Source organism: Tribolium castaneum, chromosome 8 (genome assembly GCF_031307605.1).
Source record: "Tribolium castaneum strain GA2 chromosome 8, icTriCast1.1, whole genome shotgun sequence".
NCBI classification, from domain to species: domain Eukaryota; kingdom Metazoa; phylum Arthropoda; class Insecta; order Coleoptera; family Tenebrionidae; genus Tribolium; species Tribolium castaneum.
Genome location: NC_087401.1, coordinates 17,557,227 through 17,583,514, shown reverse-complemented (window position 1 = coordinate 17,583,514; position 26,288 = coordinate 17,557,227). Strand labels below are relative to the sequence as shown.

The following is a 26,288-nucleotide window of genomic DNA, read 5'->3' as shown; positions in this document are numbered from 1 at the left end:
TAACCAGATTTAATTTTTCAAATTTTATAAAACAAAAAAAAATTCAAATGGGTTAATTAACGGTTTCACCACCTCCTTATTGTATTTGCTTAGAAATTTCAACAAAATAAAAATCTCCTGTTTCTCTATACTTAAATACGAAATTTCTCTCATAAGCTCATTGATTGTGAAAATTACTCGTAAAATGTCTGACCGAATTGCGCAAATTTTCTCACAAAAAACAGTGCTCATAACTGGCGCCACTTTTATCAGTAAATTAATTGTTGAAAAAATACTACGGTGCTGTCCTAATGTTGACAAAATACATATTTTGCTGGATTCAACATTAAAAAACCTAACTGATGACCCGGTAAGTTACATTGAATTCTCTTCGGCAACTTCAATTTTTTTCAGCTTTTCGAAACGCTTAAAATTCAGCAAGGGTTTGAAATTTTCAATAAAGTCGTTCCCATTGCAGCCGATATGTCCCACCCCGAGCTAAATTTAAATGTTTCCAAGCGTCATGAAATATGTAAAAATGTTCAGATTATTTTTCATTGTGCTTCAATTGATTCAGACTTAAAAAAGACAATCCTTACCAATGTCAGAGGCACCAAATTGTTGCTCGAACTGGCCAAACAGTGCAAAAAACTAGAAATTTTTAGTTACATCTCTACAATTTATTGCCAACTTGACGAAGAAATTGTGCACGAAAAAATATATCAAAGACCGGAAAATGCACAGAGAATTATCAGAATTTGCGAAATTCTCGACGACGATATGCTCATATTAATCAAACATAAGTAATTCGACCACTTCCGATACGCAATGTTTCTAATAAAAAATTTTCAGAATTTTGGGTAATTTTCCCAATTCTTATATTTTTAGCAAAGCACTGAGCGAAAATTTAATCACCGATGAAATAAACAACCTACCTATTATAATTTTTCGACCTTCAGTTGGTATGCTTGTCCCAAATTTTACCAAAGCTGGAATAATGATTAATTTACAGTGGTGCCAGTCTGGCGGGAACCATTGCCAGGTTATGGTGACGACAATATGGAACTTTTAATAGGTGCAGCAGGAAAAGGACTTATTAAGACTTTGTATTGTAAAAACGACGCAAATTTGGATTATATTCCTGGCGACATTCTTGCCAACACCCTCATGTTTAGTGTTTTTGATTTTATTACCAACAATGGGTAAATTATTACTTCTTTTCAGATAACAAACAACAAGTTTTTAATTTAATTACAGACAACGGCGGGTGTACAACGCCGTCTCCTCAAACAAACATAAAATTACTTTTAGTCAAGTTGTAAACATTGGTCAAAATATAATTGAAACAAGTGTACCATTAAATTTCGTTTGGTGGTACCCCGGGGTTTCCCTCACTCAATCAAAATTCAAACATTACATATGTCTTGGTTTGCTTCACCTAATTGACGTTATTTTGATTTTATTAAGGAAAAAACCAATGTGAGTAATTGTATTTTATGTATTCCATGTTTACTCTTTTTATCGATTCAATAGTTTAGTTGACATACAAAGACAAGCGTCCCAACAGTGCGAATTTTATGTTAACAGAAATTGGAATTTTAATAATTCTGATAGTTTGAAAGCAATTGAAAATAATTTAAATCCATGTGAACGCAAGACTTACAAAATGGACGTTTCCGGTATCAATTTTAGGGATTATTTCAAGAGTTGTATACATTTTATGAAAGAGACTAAAACAGATGATCAGATTTATAAGGCAAAAAAACAGATGAAAATGTAAGTTAAGTAACACTGAGCAAAAATCAATATTTGAAAATTTATTATTATTAAAATTTCTTTTTCAGAATGCAATGTTTGGATCAGTTGGTGAGAGTTGTTTTCTTTACGTTGGCAATATATTATACATTTATAATTTTTGGTTACTGAATAAAAAAATACAAAACTATTAAGGCTGGCTTTCACTCTCTGATCTTTCTGTGAGATGACGTTACGTTTACTTGTCCCATTTGGATCAAAATCACCAGCAAAGTATTAACAGTGGCGAAAATCTGCAAAATTGTATTCTTGTCAATTTCGAAAAAGTCCGCAGCTGTGAATTTAGGTAAATTAACGACCACCAAATTAGTAAATTCATATAATTCTTGTTTTTGAATGTTTTCCGTCACAGCCCAACGCAATTTGTACGTCAGGCTTACCAACTTGTAACTTTCTTGCACGACTTTGCTACACGTCAAAATCAAAGACACCGTCATACACTGTGTATAATAAAAACGGTAATATACTCAAAATTGATAATACAATAACTTACCAAAGTAATAGAAATTAGTGACATTTGTACGACAATAACTTCAAAACTTTCTTCGTTTGTTATCATAAAATATAAATATATCAAAAATTGAAGCAACGTCTGATAAATAATAAAAAACAAGGGCCAGCCATACAAGTCATTAAAAATATTGACAGTATCTTTTAAATGACATACGATATATGACATTTTTCGGCTCGTACTATCATAGAATCTCAACTTTTTGGTGACGTACGAATTCAAAATGGTATTTAATTTTTTGTATCGTGTAAGCAACATTCCCAAAGTAATTGTCAAAAAAAGACTATAGAAAAAATGTATATAATTCTCCATCCTTCTTATTCCGAACTTCTTTATCATTGTTATTCCTTCAATTCCGTACCAAACACATGCATTGTACACTCCCACAGCAAAAAAAATCACATGACTGATTAGAAAAATCGTAAATGGATAATCTCGACGATTGTCATATGTTTGTGTCAATTTATAACTCATATTAAATTTCTCCCAAAACATTTTCCACTGTTTCCTTTTCCAGAAAGTAATAATAATAGTGACGTAGAAATTCAAACAAACGAAAATGACATCGTTGGTGTACAAAAAAACGTTCTTCATGAAAAAGTAATCGTAGTTTCGTTCAATTGTTGAATAGATGGCGCCGGCGAAAAGTAGCGTGAAAATCAAAATCGTGTACACTTTTCCTAGCGTATTATTTTGCGGCATTATGGCCAAAACATTGCCAACTTTAAAAAATAGGTGTAATTGTGAAGTGGTCATTTTATACTGGCGTGTTATTTTAGGGATTGCATGATCGGCGCGGCGTTTGTTTACTCAAAAGATAAAGAATTTTATGTTTTGTGGCAAGGTTAGATACAGTCTAAATCAATTGATTTTACGATATAATACTTAAAGTAATTTTTATTTTAAAATTAAACTTTTCACCAAACTTGGCAACACCGAATAAACTATTTGCAGATGGCGCTTTAGTTGTCACGTAATTTTAATAAGGTTACGTTGCTGTTATCATGTCCAGAATGTGTATTGTTTGTGGGGCAAGTCAGGATGACGACGAGATACGAGCTGTTCATTCTTTTCCCCAAAATAAGCAACGGTATTGTTTTTTGACCAAAGTAGTGTATGGCAACATTGAATTGTTGGTAACTTTTAGGGCCCAACTTTGGCGCCAATCAATGAAAATCAAATACACAGGGGATTTAAAAGGTTATCGATTATGTAGTAAACATTTCACCCCTGATTCGTATAAATCTCCGGAAGCAACGCTTTTAAACCACAACGCGATCCCGACTTTATTTCCTTTAACGTCCAATATGGACGATCCAGAAATTGGTAAATTACAGAAAACTGAAATGATTATCCCAAAATTTAACTTTTAGATCCTACTGAACAAATCATGCTCTTGGACATACTAGACGGTAAGTTTGACTTATCATCACGTTTCTGTCTCAAATTTAAATGATTAATTAGAATTTGAGCCAATTAAAGAAGAATTAATTGAATTTACGGGAGGTAGGTAACATCTAAAAATTACCTCCTCTATTAGCTACATAAATAAAATTTTAGAAACACAAACAGCAATTCCCAAATGCGATTTTTGCTTCGAATTCACTACAGATTCGTTTCAGCTAATGGATGAATCCGCAATTCAGTCATCAATTTGTAGAAACATTTTTGAATTCTTGTTTACTGATTTAGTAAGTTATCTCCCGCAATTTTTTTTTCTATCTCTGAATAACTCTCTAGGAACTTAACCCCAAGGAAACCCCACAAATTTGTACAAACTGTTACGCTTGCCTGTTTCAAGTGTATCTTTTTAAAAAATTTCTTTTGGACTCGGGATTGTGCTTACGAAAAATCACTTCAACCATCAGTATGGGAAAATCGTTGAAAAATGTGGTTTTTGCAACCCCTCAAGACCACGATTACCTTCCAAACGACACAAAACCTCCGTCCTATTTATGCGACACTTGTGGCGAATTTTTTATCACACTGTTCAATTTAAACCAACACACTTGCAAGCGTAAACCGTTATCGTTTGTTTGCCACATTTGTAATCACACAATTCGAAACATTTCGCCACAAGTTCATGTACGTCAAGTACACACCGCCAAACCGTACAAATGCCAAAAATGTGAGCGCAGTTTTGTCTATAAAGACTCGCTTGAAAGACATAAAGAAAGACACACAAAACCGAACGTAGTTTGTGAAATATGCGGCCAGATCGTACATAAATCAGGCCTTCAATGCCATAAAAGAAAACACGATACAGACAACTGGTTTAAATGCACTGTTTGTAAACGCAATGTTTCAATCAAATCGCGAGAAAAACATTTGAAATTTCACCAAAATGGTGGTTATAAATGCCTGACATGTGGAGCAGTGTTGCCAACTGTTGTAGCGTTTGCAGAACATACGAAAAATACCCACGAAAAAAGAGGATTTTATGAGTGTGCTTTTTGTGAAATGTTGTTCGAGACTGAGAGGGCTTTGAAAGAACATGTGACTGAACGGCACGAAATCGGCCAATGATTTTGGTTTTTCACAACTGGTCAAATTGTAATTAAAAAGTTGTGTCACTTTGAAATAATTTATTACATCAACCGTTTTCATTACGAGTTGTTTTTTTTTGCTTTTAAAGTACGCTTTACTGTACTAATTCCAGAGCCAACCCTGTGCTCTGTATTAAACATACAATAGAATGAATACAATTGTTTATCTTAAACCTTATTTTTGTACAATTTAAAAACTAATTATTATTTACAGCAATATCTTCATTTGTAAAACATCCACTTAACCTCAGATATATACGTTTTTTTTTCTCTTTTTTTCTTTTGCATGTACAGTACAATAATAATAATAATAATAATAATAGTATAATAAAATAAAAAGTAATACATCAAGGCCAGAGATCTAAGAACAGGGCTTTGGCCCTGTTTATTTCAGACAGTGCGAAACCCCGCGGCAGGATACCCGATTTGAAAACAATTTCTTTGTAAAAAAATCGAATTAAAATTCATCTTTAAAAAATGACTAGATTATCTAATCAGTTAAAAATCAATAATATGGAATGTGGTGTAGTCAAATCGGGCTCCAACAACAACACGGCGTCCAACCTAGTAACAATAAAATAAAAATCACCGTAAATTAAAAAAAATCACATGATAAAAGAGTTTGAAGAAACATTCATGCTGTCAACTCAATCACACCAAATGTTTTTTGAGGCCACTAGCTCGGTCTGCTTACAACGACCACTGGTTTGACCACGTATTGGGCGTTTACCAATGGAACAACTTTGCCGTTTATTTGCTGTTGGGTGATGAAATGTGTTGATACGAGAGGCGTCAGTTCGGTTATGCCTTTCGGAACGATGAGTTTTTGCAAAACTAAACCTTGAGGTACTGAATAACCGACAGGAAGTACCGACAAAGCTGTTGTCTGGACCGGTTGCTGACTCACCTATTGAATAAATCGAAAAATTCAAGTTTAAAAAAAATACTCTATGTACCTCTTTGATTGTTCCAACTTGAGTTGTTGCGATAGAAATTTGCGTTTTATTCGTCAAAAGCGGAATCTGTATTCTTTCGCCTCCTGCCCCATTTTGACTCGTACTACTAACCGTTTCGAGTTTAACAACCTCATCGGTTGTAACTGGAACAACTTCCGGTAAAATTTTGGAAAAATCCACATTATCATAATGCGAGGAAATATCCTTTTTTAACACAGCCAACTTTTGCTGAGCGGCAATTTTATCTCTTGCTAATCTTTCCATCTCGTGTTCTAATTCGCGTTCTTTGCGTTTCAACGACTGAATGCATCGCAACGCCGAATGTAAAATACTCAAATTGGAGGTTTTTTTTTCGTCTTGTGTTTGTGGCAGTTGCTTTTTCAACACATCGAAGCACTCTTTGAGATGTGCACGTCGATGTTTCTCCAATTTGTTGTGCACTTCTCTGGTGCCGGCACGAAACACCAATGGGGGCTGTTTTCGTTTCACTTCGGCGTTTGTCTCGTCGATGACAAGGGGGTTCATTATATCGAAACTGTTGTGAAGGATGCGTCGAGGAGGCTGCGGTGGTGGTGCTGCTGTTACGGTACTAGAAGACGACACTACTTGTTGCTGTTCAGCTTGGGGGGCTGCGGCCTTTTTGGCCGTTTCTTGCGTCAGAGTGAGTAAATTTGGCGATGTAATCAAAACTGTTGACAATTTATGGTGAACGGGGGGCGAAGTCTTTGAAGGCCCCGCCACCTGATGATGCTGTTGCTGCTCTTTCTGTTCTTGCATTTCCAAAAATTTTGCTGCTTCGATTAAGGTGTTCAAGCTCATTTTGACACTGGAAAAATGACATTTCGATACGACGAGTGTCACAAGGGGGAAATTTTGGGGCGCAAGACAAGAGCCCCCCGAACGTATAATACGTCAAGCAAACTAAATTGGTGGATACACGAGCTATTTTTGCAATTAATTTCACATTGACGTTTGAATTTTTGAAAATTGGCATTTTTAATACCAACTGTTCAGTGCCAAATTTAAATAATCGGGATTTGTTGTGCCTGCCGCACCTATTCGTGAAATGTCGGCTAGGTTCGTCGCGCACCGTCACTTGTTTTGGTTTACGCACGCTTGATGTTGCCTAGGCTGACCTAGACCAATACGCCCCTTATAGAAAAATCATCGAGAGAGCTGGCTGCTCCACGTGGCATGCGGTGCCGCAACGTTGCCACATCTCTCAGCGACCACTACATATCGACCGGTTTAAGTTTTTTATGAAATTTCAATAGCGCCGTAAATTTCCCCATATTTTCGGTAATGTGTTTTTTTTCCCTAATAAGACAGTTTATTGAGAAATGTCGATTTCTAACTGGGTGTGTACAAATATGGCAACATTGCACACCCATCAGCAACGTGTCCGTTCGTTCAATCCGACCGAATAATCAAAAAGCGTAGGCTTTGCAAATGGGGGCTCACTAAATTTAAGGGTAAACAAAGGCGTTCAGGTCGGAGGGGGGCTTCGACCAATGGCAGCGACGCACATGCTAACGTCACGAGGTGTCCCGGCCAATGCACCCAAGTCGGGCAGGGCAGGGCAGCCCCAAAATGCAGCCCCCTTACCTGCAGCCGGTGTGTGAAGTCCAGGGCACTCGTTGTAGTACGAAACGACCGACGACACTCTCGCACACTACAACAAGAACCACCACATCACGTGCGTGTTTGGCTGTATCGACCAATGGGAGTGCGCGTGATTCGATTGTTCCCTGGCCGCCGACGATTGGGGCGGTGGTGGAACACAAGCAAGGGGGCTGCTGTGCTGCACCAGCCCTTGCAGACGACACCTGGAGCCTTGTGGTGGAGGACACGACCTTGCCTACGTGACCGAAACGAAGGGAAGAAAGAAGGTATCTGCTGCAGGAGGTGGGGATGGAGGCCGCGTGCCCACAGCTTGTGTGGTGCGCAAATTCGATGCGCGATTGGGGGTTAGAGTACGTGAAAGGTGGGCTCTGTTGCCACATTTAACACAATTTCTTACAACTATCACTCGAAACACACTAATTTTACACAACACCACGAAACAACACTAAAAACCGCACTAAATAATTTACACAATAATCATATTGTGCCGTGATATTGTTGTTGTTGTTGTTGCCGGTTCGAACTGGCACCGTCGCAAGTGACTAATTATGACCTGTTTTTAATAATCACGTGGCCCCATTATTAAGAATCATCAGAACATGTCAGAATAGGGACTATTTTCGCAATAAAAACAAATTCGTCACAAATTAATTACACTAACCTGTATTTAATTTAGGTTGGTACCACTACATCAACTCATCAATCACATCAGTGAAAAAAAATCGCAATTTAATCGAAAAAAAAAGGTGAAAATAATGTCGAGACCATCCGGCTACGACTCACACAGCGAAGGCCCAGGTTTTGTTGGCATTCGCTTTTGCCAAGAATGGTAAAATCATCTCTAATTTTTAAACCTAACCTCACTCACTCATTACCAACTTGTAGCAACAACATGTTGTACCCCAAAGAAGACAAAGAAAATAAAATCCTGTTGTACGCGTGCCGAAATTGCGATTATAAACAACACGCCGACTCTAAATGTATCTACGTTAATAAAATTATGCACGAGATTGAGTAAGACCATGGAAAGCCTCCATCAATCGTTTATAATTTTTTTTTCTAGCGAATTAACCCACATCGTACCTGACGTCATCTCCGATCCGACATTACCGCGCACTGAAGACCACCACTGTCCCGAATGTAATCACAGGTAATTATAATAACATTAATTACTAGAGCAAAAAAATTGAAATATTGGTTTAGGGAGGCTGTGTTCTTTCAAGCCCAAACGCGACGTGCCGAAGAAGAAATGCGATTATATTACGTGTGTACAAATCCGATGTGCGCTCACAGATGGACGGAATAAAAGGCTCAAATTTTTCCATTTTTTTTATTCAAATACATTATGAGCAGTCTTTAAATGCTGTTTAATGTACGACTTGTCAATAAAACATTTATCACAAGCAGGACAATGAAATGGTCGCTCTCCTGTGTGCGTCCTTATGTGCTTTTGTAGTTTATTGTTTGCGAAATAACTCTTTGGACAAATACTACAAAAGTATTTTTTGATCCGTTCTGGTATTTTTACATCGCCAATCCCATGTATTTTCATCATGTGTATATCGAGACTTTTTTGATACTTATATCCTTGTAAACACAGATTACATTTGAACGATTTCACAATAGAGTGACTTTCAATGTGTCGTTTTAAAACCGATCGATTAATACATTTCCTATCGCATAAATGGCACAGAAAATTCCTCTCTCCCGTATGAGTTTTTGTATGTGTGTCGAGATTAGTCTTCAGAGGAAATCTCCTCTGACAGAAACTGCACTCGTATTTCCACTGCGATCTATCCTGGTGTACACAAATTTTGTGTTTATGTAAATCTGAAGAAGTGTTAAAAGCCTTAGGGCAAATGTGACATCTATATGCTCTTTTATTAGCATGAATTTTTTCATGGTGATACAAATCACTGGCTGTAATGTACCCCTTACCACAGAACGAACAAATGTGTTTTCTCTCGCCTGAATGGTACCGTTTGTGTGCATTTAAATACACAGGTGATGCGAATTTTCGTTCACACAATTCGCATTTAAATTTTTTCTCAGTTGCGTGCACGTTTTTCAAGTGCCGTTTCAATAAATATTTATTACTAAACGACGAACCGCACACATCACAAATATTCAACGGTTTCGTATCGGTGTGTTTGTATTTGATGTGTTCTTCAAGAACGCTCTTTATTTTGAATGTTTTCTCGCAATGGAAACACACGAAATGGTCGTCGTGTGGTGGAGGCTTCTCCTCTTCCAATTTGATTTCGTTTTTTCGACTAAGGTACGATTTTATGCACAAATCGCGAAATGCGCACACATTTTCTAATTGTTCCAAACACGTTTGACATATCTGGGATTCTATGGACCATTCCTGAGGCAAATGTCTCAACTTAACCTCACTATAGTACAAACACTTACCACTTCGGGGACGCATTGGCGCAGTTTTGTTATTATTTGGGTTTGTTTTGACGTGATTTCATTCAAGTTTTTGAGATTCGCTGTATTGTTTACGCAAACAATGCATAATAGTTTCGACATTACACAAATTGTTTACAGACAGAAAAATGACAGATGACAGGCAATCCCACCAACTGTTTCGTGTACGATATTTTATTAACCCTAAATAATTTAATAAAAATTAAAAAGGGTTAGTTCTTTTCTCTAATTTATTGATAATACAGATTTATGATGTACATAAAAACAGCAAGAAACCAAACACATTTCCTAAGGACGTAAATTAAAAATTATCACAAACGAGTTATTAATTAGTCTAAATTGAAACTAAACAGAAGCCGATTTGTTATCGGCTTAAATTGGTGACGTAGATATGTTTCAATTCGGTTTTTGGTATATTTTCAAAAAGGGCGGCTCTGTTTTGCCCTTCGCCTTTTTTCACCCAATGTCCATAAACTCGAAACGCACAACCATCAACAATCTGAAATTATTCTGTCTTTAATTGTTACAAAACAAAAAATAATATCGCACTTTTCTCAAAAGTTTAACACGATATGGATCGGTCCTAGCCGTATCCAAACTCAAAGGTTCCGGTGTAAACTTCAATCGTTGTAAACGTATCATTGCCCTAACCACCAAAATGGCCCATTGGAATTTTTGTCGGGCTTGAAACTTACGATGATGTAATTTCTGTAAGTGTCACAATCACTTCATTTACAAAAAAAAACAATAAATTTGTTATTAAAAAAAAATCGAGTTAGTGGAGAAAAAGACACACACATTGTTAGTCGGTGCAAGCTAAACATTTGTTTACCAAAGCCATCTCTGAAATTCTACTGAATCTGCGACTGTTCTTTCGCAATGCATATTTCAATGGTGCGATATCCTGATCCCACAATTGCTAGAAAAAATTACCACAAAAGCTCAACGAAAATTAAAGGAAAAGACGCCATCTAGCAGTGGTGATACATACCATCGTATGGAAGAACGGATGCCTTAACGCGTCATCAATTGAAATGCGTTGTTTCGGGTCGACTACTAGTAAACGTCGAATCAAATCCTTTGGTTCCTCTGATATTTTTTTTATTTATAGAAAAAACAACCAAAATCGTCGTATAGTTAGTTACCTGAAATATCGGCCCATTCGGGCGAGGAAAACGAGTACTTCCCCTCCATTATGTTACGCAACATGACCATTTGTTTGCGGTGCCAAAACGGGGGACAACCTACTAAACTAAAATAGATAGCGTCAGATGACGCCACTTGTGCTGACTTAACTATACTCACAGTGTGTACATAATGACACCACAAGCCCACCTAATAAAAGAAAAAAAACAGAATAAAAAATGATAAATAAGGTGACTTGACCTACACGTCAACTTCATACGAATAGCCGGGAGCGTCTTCAAACATGCTACACTTTAAAGTTTCCGGTGCTAAATAACCCGGAGTTCCACACAATTCATGAACCAATTCTCCCTCTGCTAATTTTTTTGCAAAACCAAAATCGGTAATTTTTACGTTGAGATTATCGTCAAGAAGGATATTTTCCGGTTTAAGGTCTCTATGGACTATATTTCTAGCGTGTATATGCGCCACTCCTTCCAACACCTGCCGCATTATATACCTTGTTTTTTTCTCTGACAAAGTCACCACTGAGGTGAGATAATCAAACAATTCACCGTTTTTGCACAATTCAAAAACCAAAAATATGAACGTGGGTGATTCAAAAACGTCTTGTAATTCAATAATGTACGAATGGCCGGCCACGTGACGCAAAATGGCAACTTCTTGCTTCGTTGCCTCTTTAGCTGAGACACCTTCACTGTTGTTATCATTGCTTAAATCGATTATTTTTGCCGCAAACGCTTTACCCGTTTCTTTTTCAATACATCGGCGAACGGTCGAACTTATTCCTCTAAAAGCATTTGAAAATCAAGCCGGATGTTAATTGAAATTAATTGTGCTGATTCAAGGTCATGTATTTACCTTCCAAGAATTTCCTTTGGTTCATATTTTGCATAAAACTCTTTTGCAGCATCTTGATCTGGTAATTTATCGTCTTCTTCTTCTTTAGCCATGATTTTATCCAAATTAAAACTAAAAATAACAATGAACCATCATGGTACCCTTCGCAGAGGTTAAATTGGAAAAGTCGCAGAAATACTCGAATTAACAAAAATTAATTCAATTTCAAGTCAATTGTTAGATTAATTGGACACAATTATGAACAAATTACTTACTTTTAGAACTGTTTACACGTTTTAACCTTCACAACAAAGTTTTTGCCACTAACAAATGTCAAACTCTTATGTTGGCAATAAGAGTGAAAATGAAAAACACTAGAATTTTAATTTTTGAAATAAAACATCCGATTCAGCGCATTTTTTGAGTTTTCAGAATTTTCAACAACGAAAGAAAATGAAAAAATTAGTACATAATTATAGATTTATTTACTAAAACCGTAAATAAACGTGATATTCAATTTGGGAAAAATGTCTTCGATTTCTTTGCGATTTTTCGTCTCTAGTTGGTCGGGACTGAAGAAAATTCGCTCCAAATTCGGAAGACTTGCTACCAACTTTGTCACATTAACTTTAGTAAATTTGTTGCGTTCCAAAAACAAGACTTTTAACGATTTCAATCCATCAAACTCATTCCATGTCAAATCTAATTCGTTGTCGGCCAAATTTAATACTTTCAGTTGGCTCAGCTGCTCAAAACTTCCCGGTACTATAGTTCGAATTTTATTATATTGTAAATCCAAAAATTTCAAACTCTTCAAATGTATAAACAAGTCTTTTTCGATTATTGTATAGTTTGAGTGTTGCACAGTTAGAGATTTCACCGAGTCCAGACCTTCCAAACGTGGCGGGAAAATCGTATTGTTTAGTGTCAATGCCTGAAGTTCTAAAGCATCAATCAGTGCGTTATTCTCCATTTGAAGGTCGTCTAAAATGATTCGTTTAATGTTTTGACATCCCTGGAAAACTTCTTTGGTGATTTTCGGAAATTGACGATTGTTTGAAATTGTGATCGAAGTCAAGTTAGGAAGGAGAGAACACAAAGCTCCGGCTGTTACACTTGTTATCTGACTTTCGCTTATTTTAAGCTCTGTTACTTGGAAAAGTTTTGCAAAATTTTCGGGTAGTATCGAACCTTTAGCGTTACGAATTGTCACTCTGTGGGTGGCAGCACTGTTTAATGTTAGATTGGGGTAAAATGTGTAGTTTTCACAAAATGTTTCTTCAAATTCTTTGTTGCAAACTGAAGATGTCATCAAACGAACGAAAAGAAATACGAAGAAAGCAAACATAAAATGCTTCATTTTGAGTTTTTTCGATGCAAGTTCACCGGTGACTGAATAAGATAAGGTCAAGATGTAATAAACAACTGAAGGACGCCTCGGACGTGTTTACTTAATTAACATTAATATGTTTTTCCGCAAAATCGCAACAATTTTCCAATATTGGAAATTAACACATTTTTAATTAAATTAATTATGTTAATTGTCATTGGCTATCACAGAGGTGTACATATTACATTATATTTTGCACATAACTGGCAGCAGTTAATTTATCAGAAATATTAAAGATTTTAACTTGAAAGTTTTTTTTACATTTTTAACATTGCTCCTATTAACAATTTTATTAAAAGCAAATCTTTAGTTTCAAAATTTCTTGTAAAAATTTAATAAAAAAATGTTTCAGTTTATATTATTTATTTTTTTCAAAGTTTCTTTCCGTTGAAATTGTACAAAATTTTTGTTATCGGAAACCTATAAACGTTCGTTTATCTCTCGTCGCCAACGTGTGAAATCACGTCTGCTTCACCTCCATTATTACAGCAAACACATCGCTTTAAAAAGTGAAAGGCATTGAAATATTCGTCATTCAGTCGTACTCTTCGCCTCAAGACGTTCCATCGCGTACCAAAAGTGAAATACATTTACCAACTTAACTTTCCGTGACTCAACCACTCATCCAACCCCAAAATGTAAACTCCCTTAAAAAAAACACACGGTAAGTCAATTAATTTGGAAAAATGCACATTCCGAATTTTGTTCTCTCAAATTACGCAACTCAAATTCTCGGAAACAATTGAAATTCTATCACTATCTTATCCCAGTCGGTTTTGATTTCACTATTTATATTCGCATCGCGTCTATCCGGTCGCGATTTTCAGATGTTCTACTCATTGTGGGTGCTACTATTTATTACATTTGGCTCCGCCTATGATTATCGCCACGCCCTCAAACTCTCCCTCCTTTTCTACGAAGCACAACGTTCCGGCCCTCTCCCTGCCTCTAATCGCATCACGTGGCGTTCAGACTCCGCCCTTGACGACCATGGTCTTAACAACGAAGACTTGACCGGTGGTTACTACGACGCCAGCGATTACGTCAAATTTTCATTTACGATGGCTTTCACAACCACGATTTTAACATGGGGGATGTTATCATTCCGACACGCCTATAACGAAGCCGGCCAATATCAACACGGTCTCGATGCCATCAAGTGGGCCACGGACTATTTTATTAAATGCCACGCATCCAAGTACGAGTTTTACGGCCAGATTGGTGATTTTTCGCTTGACCACGCCTTCTGGGGGCGGCCCGAAGAGATGAATATGACACGACCGGCCTATAAGATTGACATAGAGCATCCAGGGTCGGATTTAGCGGGAGAGGCGGTGGCGGCATTGGCAGCCGCTAGTCTTTTATTTGAAAATTTCAATCAATCATATTCAGACGAATTGTTACGCCACGCGACTGAATTGTACGATTTTGCGACAATGTATCGAGGGTTGTATCACGATTCTATACCAGGGGCTAAGGTCTATTACGAGTAAGTGTAGTGTAGGGGACAGTGGGAAAAAAAGTGACAAAGATTTAGGTCTACAGGGTACGGAGATGAACTAACGTGGGCTGCCATTTGGTTGTATAAAAAAACCAAAGATGTGAAATATATCGAACAAGCCGAAACGTTTTACACGAAATTTCGGATTAAAGACAGACCGAACGAATTTTTCTATAATAAAAAAGTGGCCGGCATTCAGGCAAGTGTTTTTTTTTGGGCCTAATTCAAATTTACATTTGTTATTTTAGCTTCTTTTAGCTGAATTAACACTCCGCCCAGAATACATCTCGACAATAAAAAATTTCTGCGATTATACAATCAAAGAACAGATCCGGACTCCCAAGGGCCTTATTTTCATCGACAAGTCAGGGACACTATCACATGCCGCTAATGTCGCATTCATTTGCCTACATGTAATACATTAGATAATGAAAAAAAAAATACAATTTTAATTTAAATCATTTTTTTCAGGCCGGTCTTACTTTAAACATATCGCAGGCGGCTTATGTCAGTTTTGCCAAAGAACAAATCAACTACATGTTAGGCTCAACGGGTCAAAGTTTTGTAGTTGGCTATGGCCAAAATTACCCTAAACAGCCGCATCATTCAGCCAGGTGTGTGTTCGTATTAGTTTTGTTTCATACTGTACATTTTTTACAGTTCCTGTCCGAATTTGCCCGAACCTTGCGGGTGGAAACAATTTACGTGGAAAGGGCCGAATCCACAAATTTTGTATGGGGCCCTTGTAAGTGGCCCCGATCAAAATGATCATTACGAAGACGTAAGAGAGGAATTTTTGTATAATGAAGTGACACTGGATTACAATGCGGGATTTCAAAGCACTCTAGCTGGACTTATTTATATTGAAAATGAGAATAAATTGTGATTTTGTGATAAAAACTTAATAAAAACTTTTCTACAATTTTGTTGTTTTATTTTCTACTTAAAATAATTGTGAATAGGCAATTTTTTATACAAGTGCGTATACAGAAAGTTGCATAACCAAACAATTGCATATTATTTAAATCTTTCAGTTAGGTATTTATTTGTGATTGGACATCTTTGTTTTAGAATGATTTTTCAAAAATGTACTTTCACTGGAAAGGGGTCATAAAAATCGCCTTTACACAATTCCTTTAATTTTTCTCCAATCACGCTTTCAACCTTTAATGACACCTATTATGGATTCAGTTCAAGTTTCATAATTAAAATCCGATAATTCTGCGGTATTTTGAACCGGTCGACACAATTTTTCTAATGGTTTAATATGAAACCAAAAAAAATCACTGTTTACACCAACAATCAAGGTTAAAAATTTCACAATTTGCATGATTTTTGGTATTTTGCAAGCAAAACGAAGCTTTGTATTCATAATTAAAGCAACTTAACCAACCATTATTCGGCTTAATTAACCGTATTTTTTTGTTAATTAATCGGCATTGACAAAATTTTGTAAAAATTTACATTTTTTCAATGGCGTTTGTGCCACCTGTTGTTGGCAGTTACATAAAACTTGACATTTAGGCTTACGATATCGATTGAAAAATTGTAATAGTAATTATAACAGTTGATAATAAATATTAAATGTCACAAATTCGTTATTAGAACGGTGAGAACTGATTATATAATTATTGAACCGGGTGCCGTGCAATTTTTTTCACAGTCTCTCGTATTGAATTATAGAATTGTGGCGTAACTTTTACTTATGAGAACGTTCATTCATCTCAGAATTGCAATAATATAAACAAGCGACTGATATAATGCCGGAAAAATGGTGATATTATTACAACGAAACTTTTGATCTAGTCATCTAAGGTAATTTTGATTCAGACTAATCAAATTGCCTGAAAATTTCAGTGTGGTACGAGAGGTCACACTTAATGATTACCAACTCCCAACATAAGGAACCATTTTGGGTTCCAAATTTTGAGTTTGCTAAACTTATCAACCTATACAAGTGTGGCACATTGATCCACACTAAAATTGACTGATTGAAAGTTTTAAGAAAAAATGTTAAACGTCAAATTAATCATAAGCTAGTTGTTGAAATAAAGATGGATAAAAAAATAAATTTGGTTTTTAATTCAACTAAACAATTCCTTCTCGAATTAAATCCGCATTGCCCACCTCCATAGCTCTCTACCACTACCATACTCTTCGTCTTTGGACCACAACCAGTGCACCGTACCATTCAACTCGGTTCGGTTCTTTTCTCGTGGTTGCAAATCCGGAACCAAAAGTGCAGTGCCCTTTAGCCTGTGACCCATTGGGATTACACGCAAATCATCAAGAACGGTATGTCCCACTGGTGTTCAAGCAAATTTCTTGAATTTATTGATGAAACCGTTCAAGCGGAACAGAGGTCAAGTTTTCGCACATAAATTTTACGGTTGTGTGAACACTGAATTATGCTATGGATGGACATAGGCACCCAAATTTATTAAAACCCATATAGTACCAAGGCTTTCACTTGCACTTTCAGCACGATTTTTTCGGTTATTTAAATAATAATTTCTCGGTTTGGTGGCAAGAACTCTACCAGAACCTCCTTCGAAATTAATTCGATTTGTAATAATAAAAAATTATGTAAATAAAACAAAAAATATAAAAATAATTTGAATATGTTTTATAGTTGGGCTATTTCAGTCTGAAATCGTGGGCAACACTACGATTTCCAAAATGTGGTACCAAAAAATTAATTTTTTTGAAGCTTGATTCGGTTCGTGTTGCACTTTACTGTTTCCGTTTTTTTTTTTATTTGAATGCATCTGTGCCGTCACAATTCATCGCTTTAGCATCTCATTCTTAAATACCGAGGGAAAGGTACTTCCAAGGTTCTTTCGTTTGTAGCTCTTCCTTTTGCGATTTGAATCAAGTAGCTTACAAAAAAAACGAATTGCGTAATAATAAAAAACAGCTTGAAAAATGTACCGTGAAAGCTACACCAACCGGTAATCAATCATTAAATGGGAAAATGGCGGTTCATTTAAAAATAGAGCTGTTATGTCATTTGACACATGTCATCAAAGTAAGCCATGTAATTACCCGTTGACTTGATATTTCGAAGCGTTACACAAGAATCAATTTAGGGTTCCATTCTATCGGAAATGGCACAGCGCGAACCTTGAACCAATCTAATTCTAGGTCGTGAAAAAAAAAATTGGGTTCCACTTTTTGGGTTCCAATTTTTGGAATCCGAAATCCCGTAGTGAAAGTTTAAAAGCGTGTTTATTGTGAGATGAGGAACAATTGAGCGTCCGTGACGTAATTGTTCCCACACGATTCGCTTTTGTTGCATAATTGGTTCAGTTGATGTGATCTAAAACGTAACCTTGAAACGAATGGAGGTTAGAGTGAAAGTTGGGCGAATCTGGAGTGATATGGGTTTTGTTGCGTGATTGGTGCCGTTGACTTGTGAGATTACCCCGAGGGGGTCATTAAAGGCACCAGTTTCTCTTTAAATACTTTTTTTGGGTACCTACCGGGGTTTTTGACACTTGGAATTTTTGTAGCAAGGCGAGGCCTGCTAAAATAATTATATCATACGGTCTAAATACATTTTGCAGCTCTAGTTATGTGGGTACCAATTTAGGTTCCAAAATTTTTGATTATAAGTGTAACGTAATATGATACCAAATATTTTAATCCTTACAAATTCATATTAATTTAAATGTACAGAATACAAAGCACTGAGGTGCATATCACTAATGGAATATTTCACCTTAGCCTACTCTGATTTTATCTCTAAACCTTAAACTTTCTTGCGTATCTTCACGATAACAATCAAATGTGAATTTTATTAGATATGCAATAATTATACACTTGAAATTGCGAATTAAACGACGTTGCATTTTTTATTAAAGTGTTTACACATTCTCAACAAGTGATTTAACGACTAATTTAACATTATTCAACAATTGCATAATGTTTACATCTTCTGTATGCCTTTAATTGGCCTGACAGCATCGTGAAATGCAAATTTAGTCATTTTATAAATGATCCTAACATTACTTTTACTTTTTTTTAACGTGTATATGTACTATAATAGTACAGATTTCCCCTCCCGGGGCCATGATCTGATCCAATAACCTCCCCTACAGCCGCCATAATTTTCGGAAATCTTCCATTTCATAGCTGATGCGTTCACGTTTGCGTAATTTTCTAATAAGTGAAAGCACGCACTACCAAAACAATCCAATTTATACGAATTTTAACACCGGAAAAACAAAACAAAAGCCGAATCAGAGCATAAAAACCGACCACTTAACCTGTCAATAGTTCACCACACACACGTTTCAGATGGCTTGCAATTGTCCCGTGACGCAACCAGGCCCCACCCTCGCCTCCACCTGTGGTGGTGCCCAATATATGCTTTTCATGGGTTTATTGGAGGTGTTTTTGAGGTCACAATGTGACCTTGAAGACCCATGTGGCCGACCCCATAACACCCCCGTTCTCCCTGAATACGATTTTATTATTGTCGGGGGTGGCAGTTCGGGGGCGGTGGTGGCAAGTCGTCTCTCGGAAATTCCCGAATGGAATGTACTTTTAATCGAAGCAGGCTTGGACGAACCAACCGGTACCCAAGTACCGTCAATGTTTTTAAATTTTATTGGTTCGGAAATTGACTGGGGGTATCAGACGGAACCAGAACCTTCAGCGTGTCTGGCAGAGACGGAACAGAGGTGCTATTGGCCAAGAGGGAAAGTACTGGGTGGTACTTCGGTCATGAATGGGATGATGTATATCCGAGGGTCGAGAAAGGATTACGACGATTGGGCAAAAGCTGGCAATGAAGGATGGAGTTATAATGAAGTACTACCCTATTTTCTAAAGAGTGAAGATAATAAGCAAGCGGATAGTATGGATAGGGGGTACCATTCAACAGGGGGGTTGTTGACAGTGTCACAGTTTCCCTATCATCCACCACTATCACAGGCGTTGCTAAAGGCGGCGCAAGAGTTGGGGTACCCAATCAGGGACTTGAATGGAGCGTATCATACTGGGTTTAACATTGCGCAAACAACCAATAGAAATGGGTCGAGGTTAAGTACGGCTAAAGCTTTTCTAAGGCCGTTCAAAAATCGAAGAAACTTGAATATTTTGATGAACTCAACCGTAACCAGAGTTCTCATCAATACAACCACGAAACAGGCATATGGAGTCGAAGTTATTAATAATGGCGTCAAACAAGTAATTTACGCGAGTAAAGAGGTTATAGTATCTGGGGGTGAGTCAAAAATAATTTTTATTAATATCACTAGACTGAGCAGACAAAACTAGCCTGGAAGGATGGGTCACACTTGATACTTGCGACTAATCGAAATCAATGGTACCACCTAATATTGAATTTTCAACCTCATTTTAAAATACAAGTGTGACATATCATTTCAGGCTACAATTCACCAACTAATCGTTTGGCGTGATGCATTTTTATTTTAGGTGCTATCAACTCGCCCCAAATCCTACTTTTAAGTGGCATAGGTCCCAGTCAGGACCTCCAACAGGTCAACGTTCCTGTGGTGCACAATCTCCCAGGTGTGGGCAAAAATCTTCAAAATCATGTCGCACATTTTGTCAATTTCAATATCAATGATACAAATAGTGCACCTTTGAACTGGGCCACAGCTATGGAGTACCTTCTTTTCCGTGACGGTCTAATGAGTGGTACCGGTATATCCGAAGTGACTGGATTCATAAACACGAAATATAACGATCCAAGACTGGAGCACCCCGATATTCAGTTGTTCTTTGGAGGATTTTTAGCAAATTGTGCAAGGACCGGACAAGTGGGGGAGCGGGTGGATAATGGTACTCGACAAATTCAAATGATACCAACTGTCTTGCACCCAAAAAGTCGCGGAGTATTAAAATTGAGAGATAACAACCCTCTCAGCACACCTTTGATTTATGCCAATTATTTCACACATCCGAATGATGTCAAGGTTATCACTGAAGGGATCAAATTTGCAATGAAACTATCGGAAACTAAAGGTAAATCAATTGTTAGAAAAATTCTAGCCTAAAAACATGTATCACACTTGACATTAATCGTAGTATGTACCAAATAATGGTACCACTTTACGAATTTGTAAACTTGCCTCAAAATATCAAGTGTGAACCATTATTTCAGGCTAAAATCACTCAACAAATCAATTGGTACCAAAATTGTATTTCTAGCTTTGAAACGATACGGATTCCAACTTGACCGGACACCGGTCCAGGGCTGTGAATCCCTTACTTTTGGTACAGATCCGTATTGGGATTGTGCCGTAAAACGACAAACCGGTCCAGAGAACCATCAAGCCGGTAGTTGTAAAATGGGTCCATCCAGTGACCCCATGGCTGTTGTTAACCCAATGCTCCAGGTCCACGGTATTGACCGGTTACGGGTTATTGATGCAAGTATTATGCCAGCGGTTACAACCGGAAACACCAACGCTCCCTGTATCATGATAGCGGAAAAAGGGAGCGATTTGATCAAATCAAGGTGGCTAACACCACAAGCTGGGTTCTTTTACACAAATATGCCCAACCAAAGGATAGACAGGCAATGGGGGTCCTGGTGATGGGGTAGTGCAATTGTAGGTTTACTTGTATTTATTTTCTGTAGATTGTGAATAAATTTTTAAACAGAAACCGGGTTTAATTGATATTATGCAACTTCATATACAATAAACGTAAATAAATCAATTTGCAACTAGCATTTACATAATTTAATTATTATTTAACACCTATTAATTACCAGCTAATTTGCAAATAATCATATTCAAAACAATATTCCGGGGTTAGATTTTTGCAAATTTTGTGGTTTTATCTGCTAGTTGAAATAAATGATCTTGAGAATTACAAGTCGTTGAAATATGGGCTTGTGACCCCTCAAACTTCGCATCTTGATTTGATTGCACGACTTACGGTGTTGTTGGAAGTTTAAGAGAGAAAACAAGCCGGATTTAATTTTGTTAATGAATTATTTTCATCACGTTTAGATTTTTATTGGCGTTGATTTAAAAATCTATTAGTATGGGGACGTGACGTACATAACAATTATTAGTTTGATGCACTTTCGGTCTCTAATTCTATGATAACTGAACAAATATTTAATAAATAGACTTAATAAGTTAATGGTTATCAGTATCAAAGAGTTCGAAGTTCAAGTCAACAAGTCATCTAGCTACGACGAAACGTAGGTACAGTTGACCCCACTGTCCCTTTTGTTTGATTTAAAAAAATAGCCAATTTATACGAGTATCTAGCTACAATTTAAAAAATTTTGCATAAGCAAAAAATCAGCGAAATTTTATCTCTAATTTAAGAGGGTACGTCGAAGACTATAAAAGAGTTGTTTTGATAACAAATTAGTTTCAGTGTTTGATTGAGAGTCAACAAGGACGCACAAAATGGCAGCTCGCATAGCTTTTGTCTTCTTCGCCGCTTTGGTGATATTTCAGGCAAGTGATCAGTTAAGTGATGATTTTTTATTTAAATAATATTTCACAGGTGTTAATGTGGGAATCGAACGCCACTGTCATCCGACGTGACGTCGCCGACGACTCAAAAACGGCTCAACAAACCATCGAAGATACTCTTCAATCATTCAAATCTAGTCTTGACGATTTGGTGAAAAATATTCAGGTAATTTCAAATAAAAATTTAAATTCATTAGATGATTTTAACTTAAAAATTACTTTTTTAAACTGTTTAAACACAAACGACCGATTGGTCTCATGTAAATTAATTTTATTTTTCAGAATATATTTTATAAATTAATTTATTTTTTCAGAATAACGAACTCGTCCAAAACGTCTCCGTGTCCTTGAAAACACTTGGCGAACAAATCCAAACCCAGAGCCAACAACTAGTCGCCAAACTCCAAAATACGACAAAAACCAATTAGTTTTAGCACATTTTGTAATTACGTAAACGATAATAAATGTTTTTAATGAAACGTACGTCCTTGTTGGTTCCTGACCTCTTACTATCAGTGATTTCGAGGATTTGCTAAAATTTGATTACTGACACATACCGGGCCTTTGTACAAAGGTCGTAATAAGTTATGTAAATTTGTTTTATCTTTTGTTTATGTTTTTTTTTTGTACACAAGTCACACGATCCGGGTCTCGACTCCGTATTAGTCAGCATCCTTAAATGATAATGGAAAATAATTCAATCAAATAAAAATTTTATATACCGACACATTTGGGCACGGATGATTCATTACAGAGCTATGTTGATGAGATATTTGTACAATTTTTTGATAAGAAACCAAAACCCAAGTTTGAAAATTTACGTACTTTTATTATAAAACGAAAATAAATGGTAATTTTGGAGCCAGTGTTTAAATTTGAAAGTAATTGTGGACCCCAAGTGCGACCCCTTGTTTCAGATCAAAATTTACCGTTGATTTCGAATACAATTTTTTTTTCTAACACGGAAATGAACCAATATTTCGGAAACTTTTCAATTTTTTGCATCATCTTTTCGTAATAGTTGTAAAATCAATTCGGATAAAACCGGTAAAGTATTGCAAAATTAACTTTGACCCAATCCTCGTGTCTATTCAAGCCAAAAACCGCAACACGAGCCCTCGTCTTCATCGTAATTTTTTCTTCCTTGATTCATTGACCTAAATTGGAGATGAATTTTTCCACAATCTGTGTTTACTCAAGTGCATACTCCGAATTTTCCCCGCACTGTGCAAATAAGCGATAACCAACCACGAGAGGTCAAGGTGGTAAAGGTCCGGGTGGTAAGAGGGCATTCTATAAAAGCGCTCGCTTCTACCACTCGTCAGTCACACACTTCACAACCTTTACAATGGCCAAAATCTTCGTTTTCGTTGTCGCTCTCATCGCCCTCCAGGTAACAAACTTTAAAACTCTTTGAAAAAAAAAATATATTTTTTTTCATTCAGGGCGTTTGTGCCAAACCCAAAGCCAAACAACAAGAAAAGTCAACTTTGGAAGAATTAGCCGCCCAAACGCAAGTTTTGGTCAACAATGTCACACAAACATTAGGCATCAAAGAACTGCCCGATTCCAAAAAGGTCGTCGAAGTTTTGAACACAAATGCCCAAAATTTGGCCAATCACGTGCAAGAAATCGTCGAAAAACTCAAAACTGAAGCCAAGGCTCACCAACCAGAGGTCGACAATGTCATCAAACAAGTTGAACAAAAATTGAGCGAAACTGCCGCCACTTTACAACAAGCAGCCGGACCTGAAGCCACCGCCAAAGCCAAAGAACTCAAAAAGAACCTGGATGATGGACTCAAGACTGCTGTGGCTCAAGTCGAAAAGTTGGTCAAGGCCGTCGAACCCGACGCAACCAGTAAGTACTCAAATTACAATTTTAACTCCACAAATGCATTACCCGGAAAATTCTACCCTGAAACGATAGGTCACACTTGATACTTTTGACACGTTTTAAATTTAAGGACCCAAATTTTGGCACCTTTTTATTTGTTTAAATCATCCTACACCACAAGTATGGCATATTAAATCAATCTGCAATCTCCCAATTTGTTAGTTTAAGACACTTTTGTAACAACTGGGCAATTTTTAACAATTTTGTCTGTTCGCAGAAGCCAAAACCGACATCCAAAACGCCGCTCAAACCCTTCTGAACCAAATCGCTGAAGTCAGCAACAATTTGCAAGCGCAAGTCAAACAAACCATCGCTGAACACGAAAAAACACACAAAAATTAAATAATTGAAATGTATTGAACGGCCTTTCTTGCCGAAAATTATTTAGGGGCTATGATATTTTAATTATGAAACGAAAATAAAGTGTTGAGATACATTTTGCGTGTTTTAATCAGTTTTACAACAAAATGTGATTTTTTTTTCGTAATTAAAAAAAATACAATAATAAATATGAAATATGTCCGTGCTGACACCATGAGCATTACCTTCTACCATATATCATATAGACTCGCCGTAAAACGAGTTTGTAGGCAGGTTGTTTGAAGCCAACATGTAATGGCGAGAGGAGTGAGAGGCAAGAGGAAGCTTACTCCTTATTCAATGGCAGCTCATAGTCAAGGGGCAAACAATTGAAAAAACATTACAAGTTTCAGAAATAATTTATGTATACAAGTTTAAAAAAAAATGCCTTAGTTAAAATACTTCTAATTTTACCTTATGACATGCGCTCAGAATTATAATATTCAAAAATATTCAGTATCAAAGCGGAAAATCAGAATACGTTACGACGCCACTGGTGTGTTTCCATATTTAGGTTAACACGAGTAGTTTCGTAGTTACGGATGGCATTACCGATGAATAAGCCCTTGTTGTGGATACTTTCTCCTGTATATTTCGACGTAAGAACCGAATTTTATCCATTCACAAGTAAATTTAAGCCCAAAATTCACAATTTTTCCCTTTAATCACAATCGTGAAGCACGAAGTTAGACGAATATTAACGAAACACTTGGAAATATTTTGAATGAACCAATCAGAGAAGGGGTACCTAAGGGTCAAATTCGCGTATTAAGCCTCATTTCCCCTGCACATGTTGGCTTCAAAACAAATCTCACCTTGCCCAGGCTATATGAGTTCACACCAGGAAAATTATCAAAATACTCGTAAATCATAATAATAAGCTGTTACGCTTACTTGCACATCACATTTGTAGAACATCTCCTGGCCATAATGTGTTTCTATTACAAATTAAAACTAATTTCTGCATTTTTTATTCTCATACTCAAGCAGTGCAAACTAATTTTTTTCAACCCCTTTATATTCTGCAATTTTCTTTATTTTTGCAGGAGGTTAAGCCCCATAAACACCTCTTGTGTCAACAGAGACAACGTTGTGTCTCGAACGGTTCACACTTGAGTACTGTCAAAATGCTGTGTCTCTGGCTGTGATGGGGCACAGAATAAATGAAACTATTAACTTGTCGCAACCCTTCGATATTTCATTGTATCTTCAGGCGCAGAATTTGTTTTGATTGAACAAGTGCGGCACGCACATAGATGAACAAAAGTACATTTTTACAGCCGACATACCAAATTTCCAGTTATACAAGATCCTTTTCAAACTGAGGCTGATCACCTTGTTGAAATGTGTCGTGTAAAAATCAAAGTTTCGTGTGCCGGGTGTAAAACTGTATTTTTGTTCATCAAATATCTTTGTTTCTTTTTCAATACCGAATGGGTTTGAATTTTCCTCCAAGCGCAAGCGATACGACTAGCGCTTACGTGACGTTACCAGTAAGTAATTTGAATGAACAATTTGTGGTGGGGACGACAGAGTCGCCAATCTACAACCATTATAATATCCATAATGGAAACTTAATTCGATTTAGTTTAATTTTGAAATTAATCTTAATTTTGCTCTGTGTAAACGGACCTTTAAATATTTAAGGATTGCTCTAATTAGTCAAAGTAATAACTAATTTGTCCAGCAAGAACCACGTGGAGGTTTAGAGCATTCTTGCCAGGAAAAAAGGAAATACGGATGAGGTCTAAAATTATAAAAATTTCGCATGCAGTTAATGGAAAAAAAAAATGCATGTTTTTAGTTAAACAGAAACTGGCAAT

General features: G+C 36.7%; 8 protein-coding genes and 1 long non-coding RNA gene across 13 annotated transcripts; 6 read left to right on the top strand and 3 right to left on the bottom strand.

Annotated features, from left to right (window-relative positions):
• Positions 1-140: 140 nt before the first annotated feature.
• On the top strand, positions 141-2,286 carry LOC135266861 (uncharacterized). Its single transcript, XR_010335062.1, has 3 exons — positions 141-1,458; positions 1,513-1,755; positions 1,824-2,286. It is a non-coding gene; the product is annotated as an uncharacterized LOC135266861 (long non-coding RNA).
• A 705-nt stretch (positions 2,287-2,991) lies between these two features.
• On the top strand, positions 2,992-4,914 carry LOC103313292 (zinc finger protein 836). Of its 3 annotated transcripts, XM_064358209.1 has the most exons (7): positions 2,992-3,149; positions 3,260-3,395; positions 3,453-3,631; positions 3,679-3,717; positions 3,770-3,811; positions 3,866-3,996; positions 4,046-4,914. In XM_064358209.1, the coding sequence occupies exons 2-7, from the start codon at positions 3,310-3,312 to the stop codon at positions 4,829-4,831; spliced, it is 1,263 nt and encodes a 420-aa protein (XP_064214279.1). In that variant the 5' UTR covers positions 2,992-3,149; positions 3,260-3,309; the 3' UTR covers positions 4,832-4,914. The 3 variants fall into 3 exon arrangements, 2 of the variants coding, with proteins under 2 accessions (XP_064214279.1, XP_064214280.1); XR_010335057.1 differs by lacking the exons at positions 2,992-3,149; positions 3,770-3,811 and having other exon boundaries at positions 3,243-3,395; positions 3,928-3,996; XM_064358210.1 differs by lacking the exons at positions 2,992-3,149; positions 3,770-3,811 and having other exon boundaries at positions 3,243-3,395.
• Positions 4,915-5,162: 248 nt separating this feature from the next.
• On the bottom strand, positions 5,163-6,626 carry LOC655367 (max-binding protein MNT). The gene is made up of 2 exons (XM_015980699.2): positions 5,808-6,626; positions 5,163-5,758 (listed from the first exon to the last, which is right to left on the bottom strand). The coding sequence occupies exons 1-2, from the start codon at positions 6,624-6,626 to the stop codon at positions 5,528-5,530; spliced, it is 1,050 nt and encodes a 349-aa protein (XP_015836185.1). The 3' UTR covers positions 5,163-5,527.
• Positions 6,627-7,405: 779 nt separating this feature from the next.
• On the top strand, positions 7,406-8,833 carry Polr2I (RNA polymerase II subunit I). The gene is made up of 5 exons (XM_961993.5): positions 7,406-7,780; positions 8,107-8,259; positions 8,316-8,444; positions 8,494-8,580; positions 8,634-8,833. The coding sequence occupies exons 1-5, from the start codon at positions 7,719-7,721 to the stop codon at positions 8,734-8,736; spliced, it is 534 nt and encodes a 177-aa protein (XP_967086.2). The 5' UTR covers positions 7,406-7,718; the 3' UTR covers positions 8,737-8,833.
• Positions 8,097-9,986, bottom strand: LOC103313291 (zinc finger protein 33B). Its single transcript, XM_008196227.3, has 2 exons — positions 9,846-9,986; positions 8,097-9,798 (listed from the first exon to the last, which is right to left on the bottom strand). Exons 1-2 carry the CDS (start codon positions 9,963-9,965, stop codon positions 8,761-8,763), a joined length of 1,158 nt encoding a protein of 385 aa, XP_008194449.1. The 5' UTR covers positions 9,966-9,986; the 3' UTR covers positions 8,097-8,760.
• A 93-nt stretch (positions 9,987-10,079) lies between these two features.
• On the bottom strand, positions 10,080-13,401 carry PhKgamma (Phosphorylase kinase gamma). 2 transcript variants are annotated; one of them, XM_962083.4, is made up of 10 exons: positions 13,041-13,401; positions 12,125-12,833; positions 11,871-11,981; positions 11,254-11,799; positions 11,169-11,198; positions 11,009-11,115; positions 10,855-10,952; positions 10,696-10,782; positions 10,413-10,571; positions 10,080-10,362 (listed from the first exon to the last, which is right to left on the bottom strand). In XM_962083.4, exons 3-10 carry the CDS (start codon positions 11,960-11,962, stop codon positions 10,228-10,230), a joined length of 1,254 nt encoding a protein of 417 aa, XP_967176.1. In that variant the 5' UTR covers positions 11,963-11,981; positions 12,125-12,833; positions 13,041-13,401; the 3' UTR covers positions 10,080-10,227. The 2 variants fall into 2 exon arrangements, with proteins under 2 accessions (XP_967176.1, XP_064214281.1); XM_064358211.1 differs by lacking the exon at positions 10,696-10,782 and having other exon boundaries at positions 12,125-13,391.
• A 237-nt stretch (positions 13,402-13,638) lies between these two features.
• Positions 13,639-15,662, top strand: LOC655607 (endoglucanase F). Of its 2 annotated transcripts, none has more exons than XM_008196233.3 (6): positions 13,639-13,903; positions 14,067-14,728; positions 14,771-14,939; positions 14,989-15,153; positions 15,212-15,354; positions 15,401-15,662. In XM_008196233.3, the coding sequence occupies exons 2-6, from the start codon at positions 14,067-14,069 to the stop codon at positions 15,624-15,626; spliced, it is 1,365 nt and encodes a 454-aa protein (XP_008194455.1). In that variant the 5' UTR covers positions 13,639-13,903; the 3' UTR covers positions 15,627-15,662. The 2 variants fall into 2 exon arrangements, with proteins under 2 accessions (XP_008194455.1, XP_001810693.2); XM_001810641.4 differs by having other exon boundaries at positions 13,641-13,903; positions 14,777-14,939.
• A 1,220-nt stretch (positions 15,663-16,882) lies between these two features.
• Gld (Glucose dehydrogenase) lies at positions 16,883-22,688 on the top strand. The gene is made up of 6 exons (XM_962247.4): positions 16,883-17,035; positions 19,040-19,970; positions 20,183-20,734; positions 20,921-22,191; positions 22,241-22,375; positions 22,524-22,688. Exons 2-4 carry the CDS (start codon positions 19,040-19,042, stop codon positions 21,307-21,309), a joined length of 1,872 nt encoding a protein of 623 aa, XP_967340.1. The 5' UTR covers positions 16,883-17,035; the 3' UTR covers positions 21,310-22,191; positions 22,241-22,375; positions 22,524-22,688.
• A 757-nt stretch (positions 22,689-23,445) lies between these two features.
• Positions 23,446-24,541, top strand: LOC655732 (apolipophorin-III). Its single transcript, XM_970691.5, has 3 exons — positions 23,446-23,602; positions 23,655-24,069; positions 24,323-24,541. The coding sequence occupies exons 1-3, from the start codon at positions 23,558-23,560 to the stop codon at positions 24,445-24,447; spliced, it is 585 nt and encodes a 194-aa protein (XP_975784.1). The 5' UTR covers positions 23,446-23,557; the 3' UTR covers positions 24,448-24,541.
• The last annotated feature ends 1,747 nt before the right edge of the window (positions 24,542-26,288 follow it).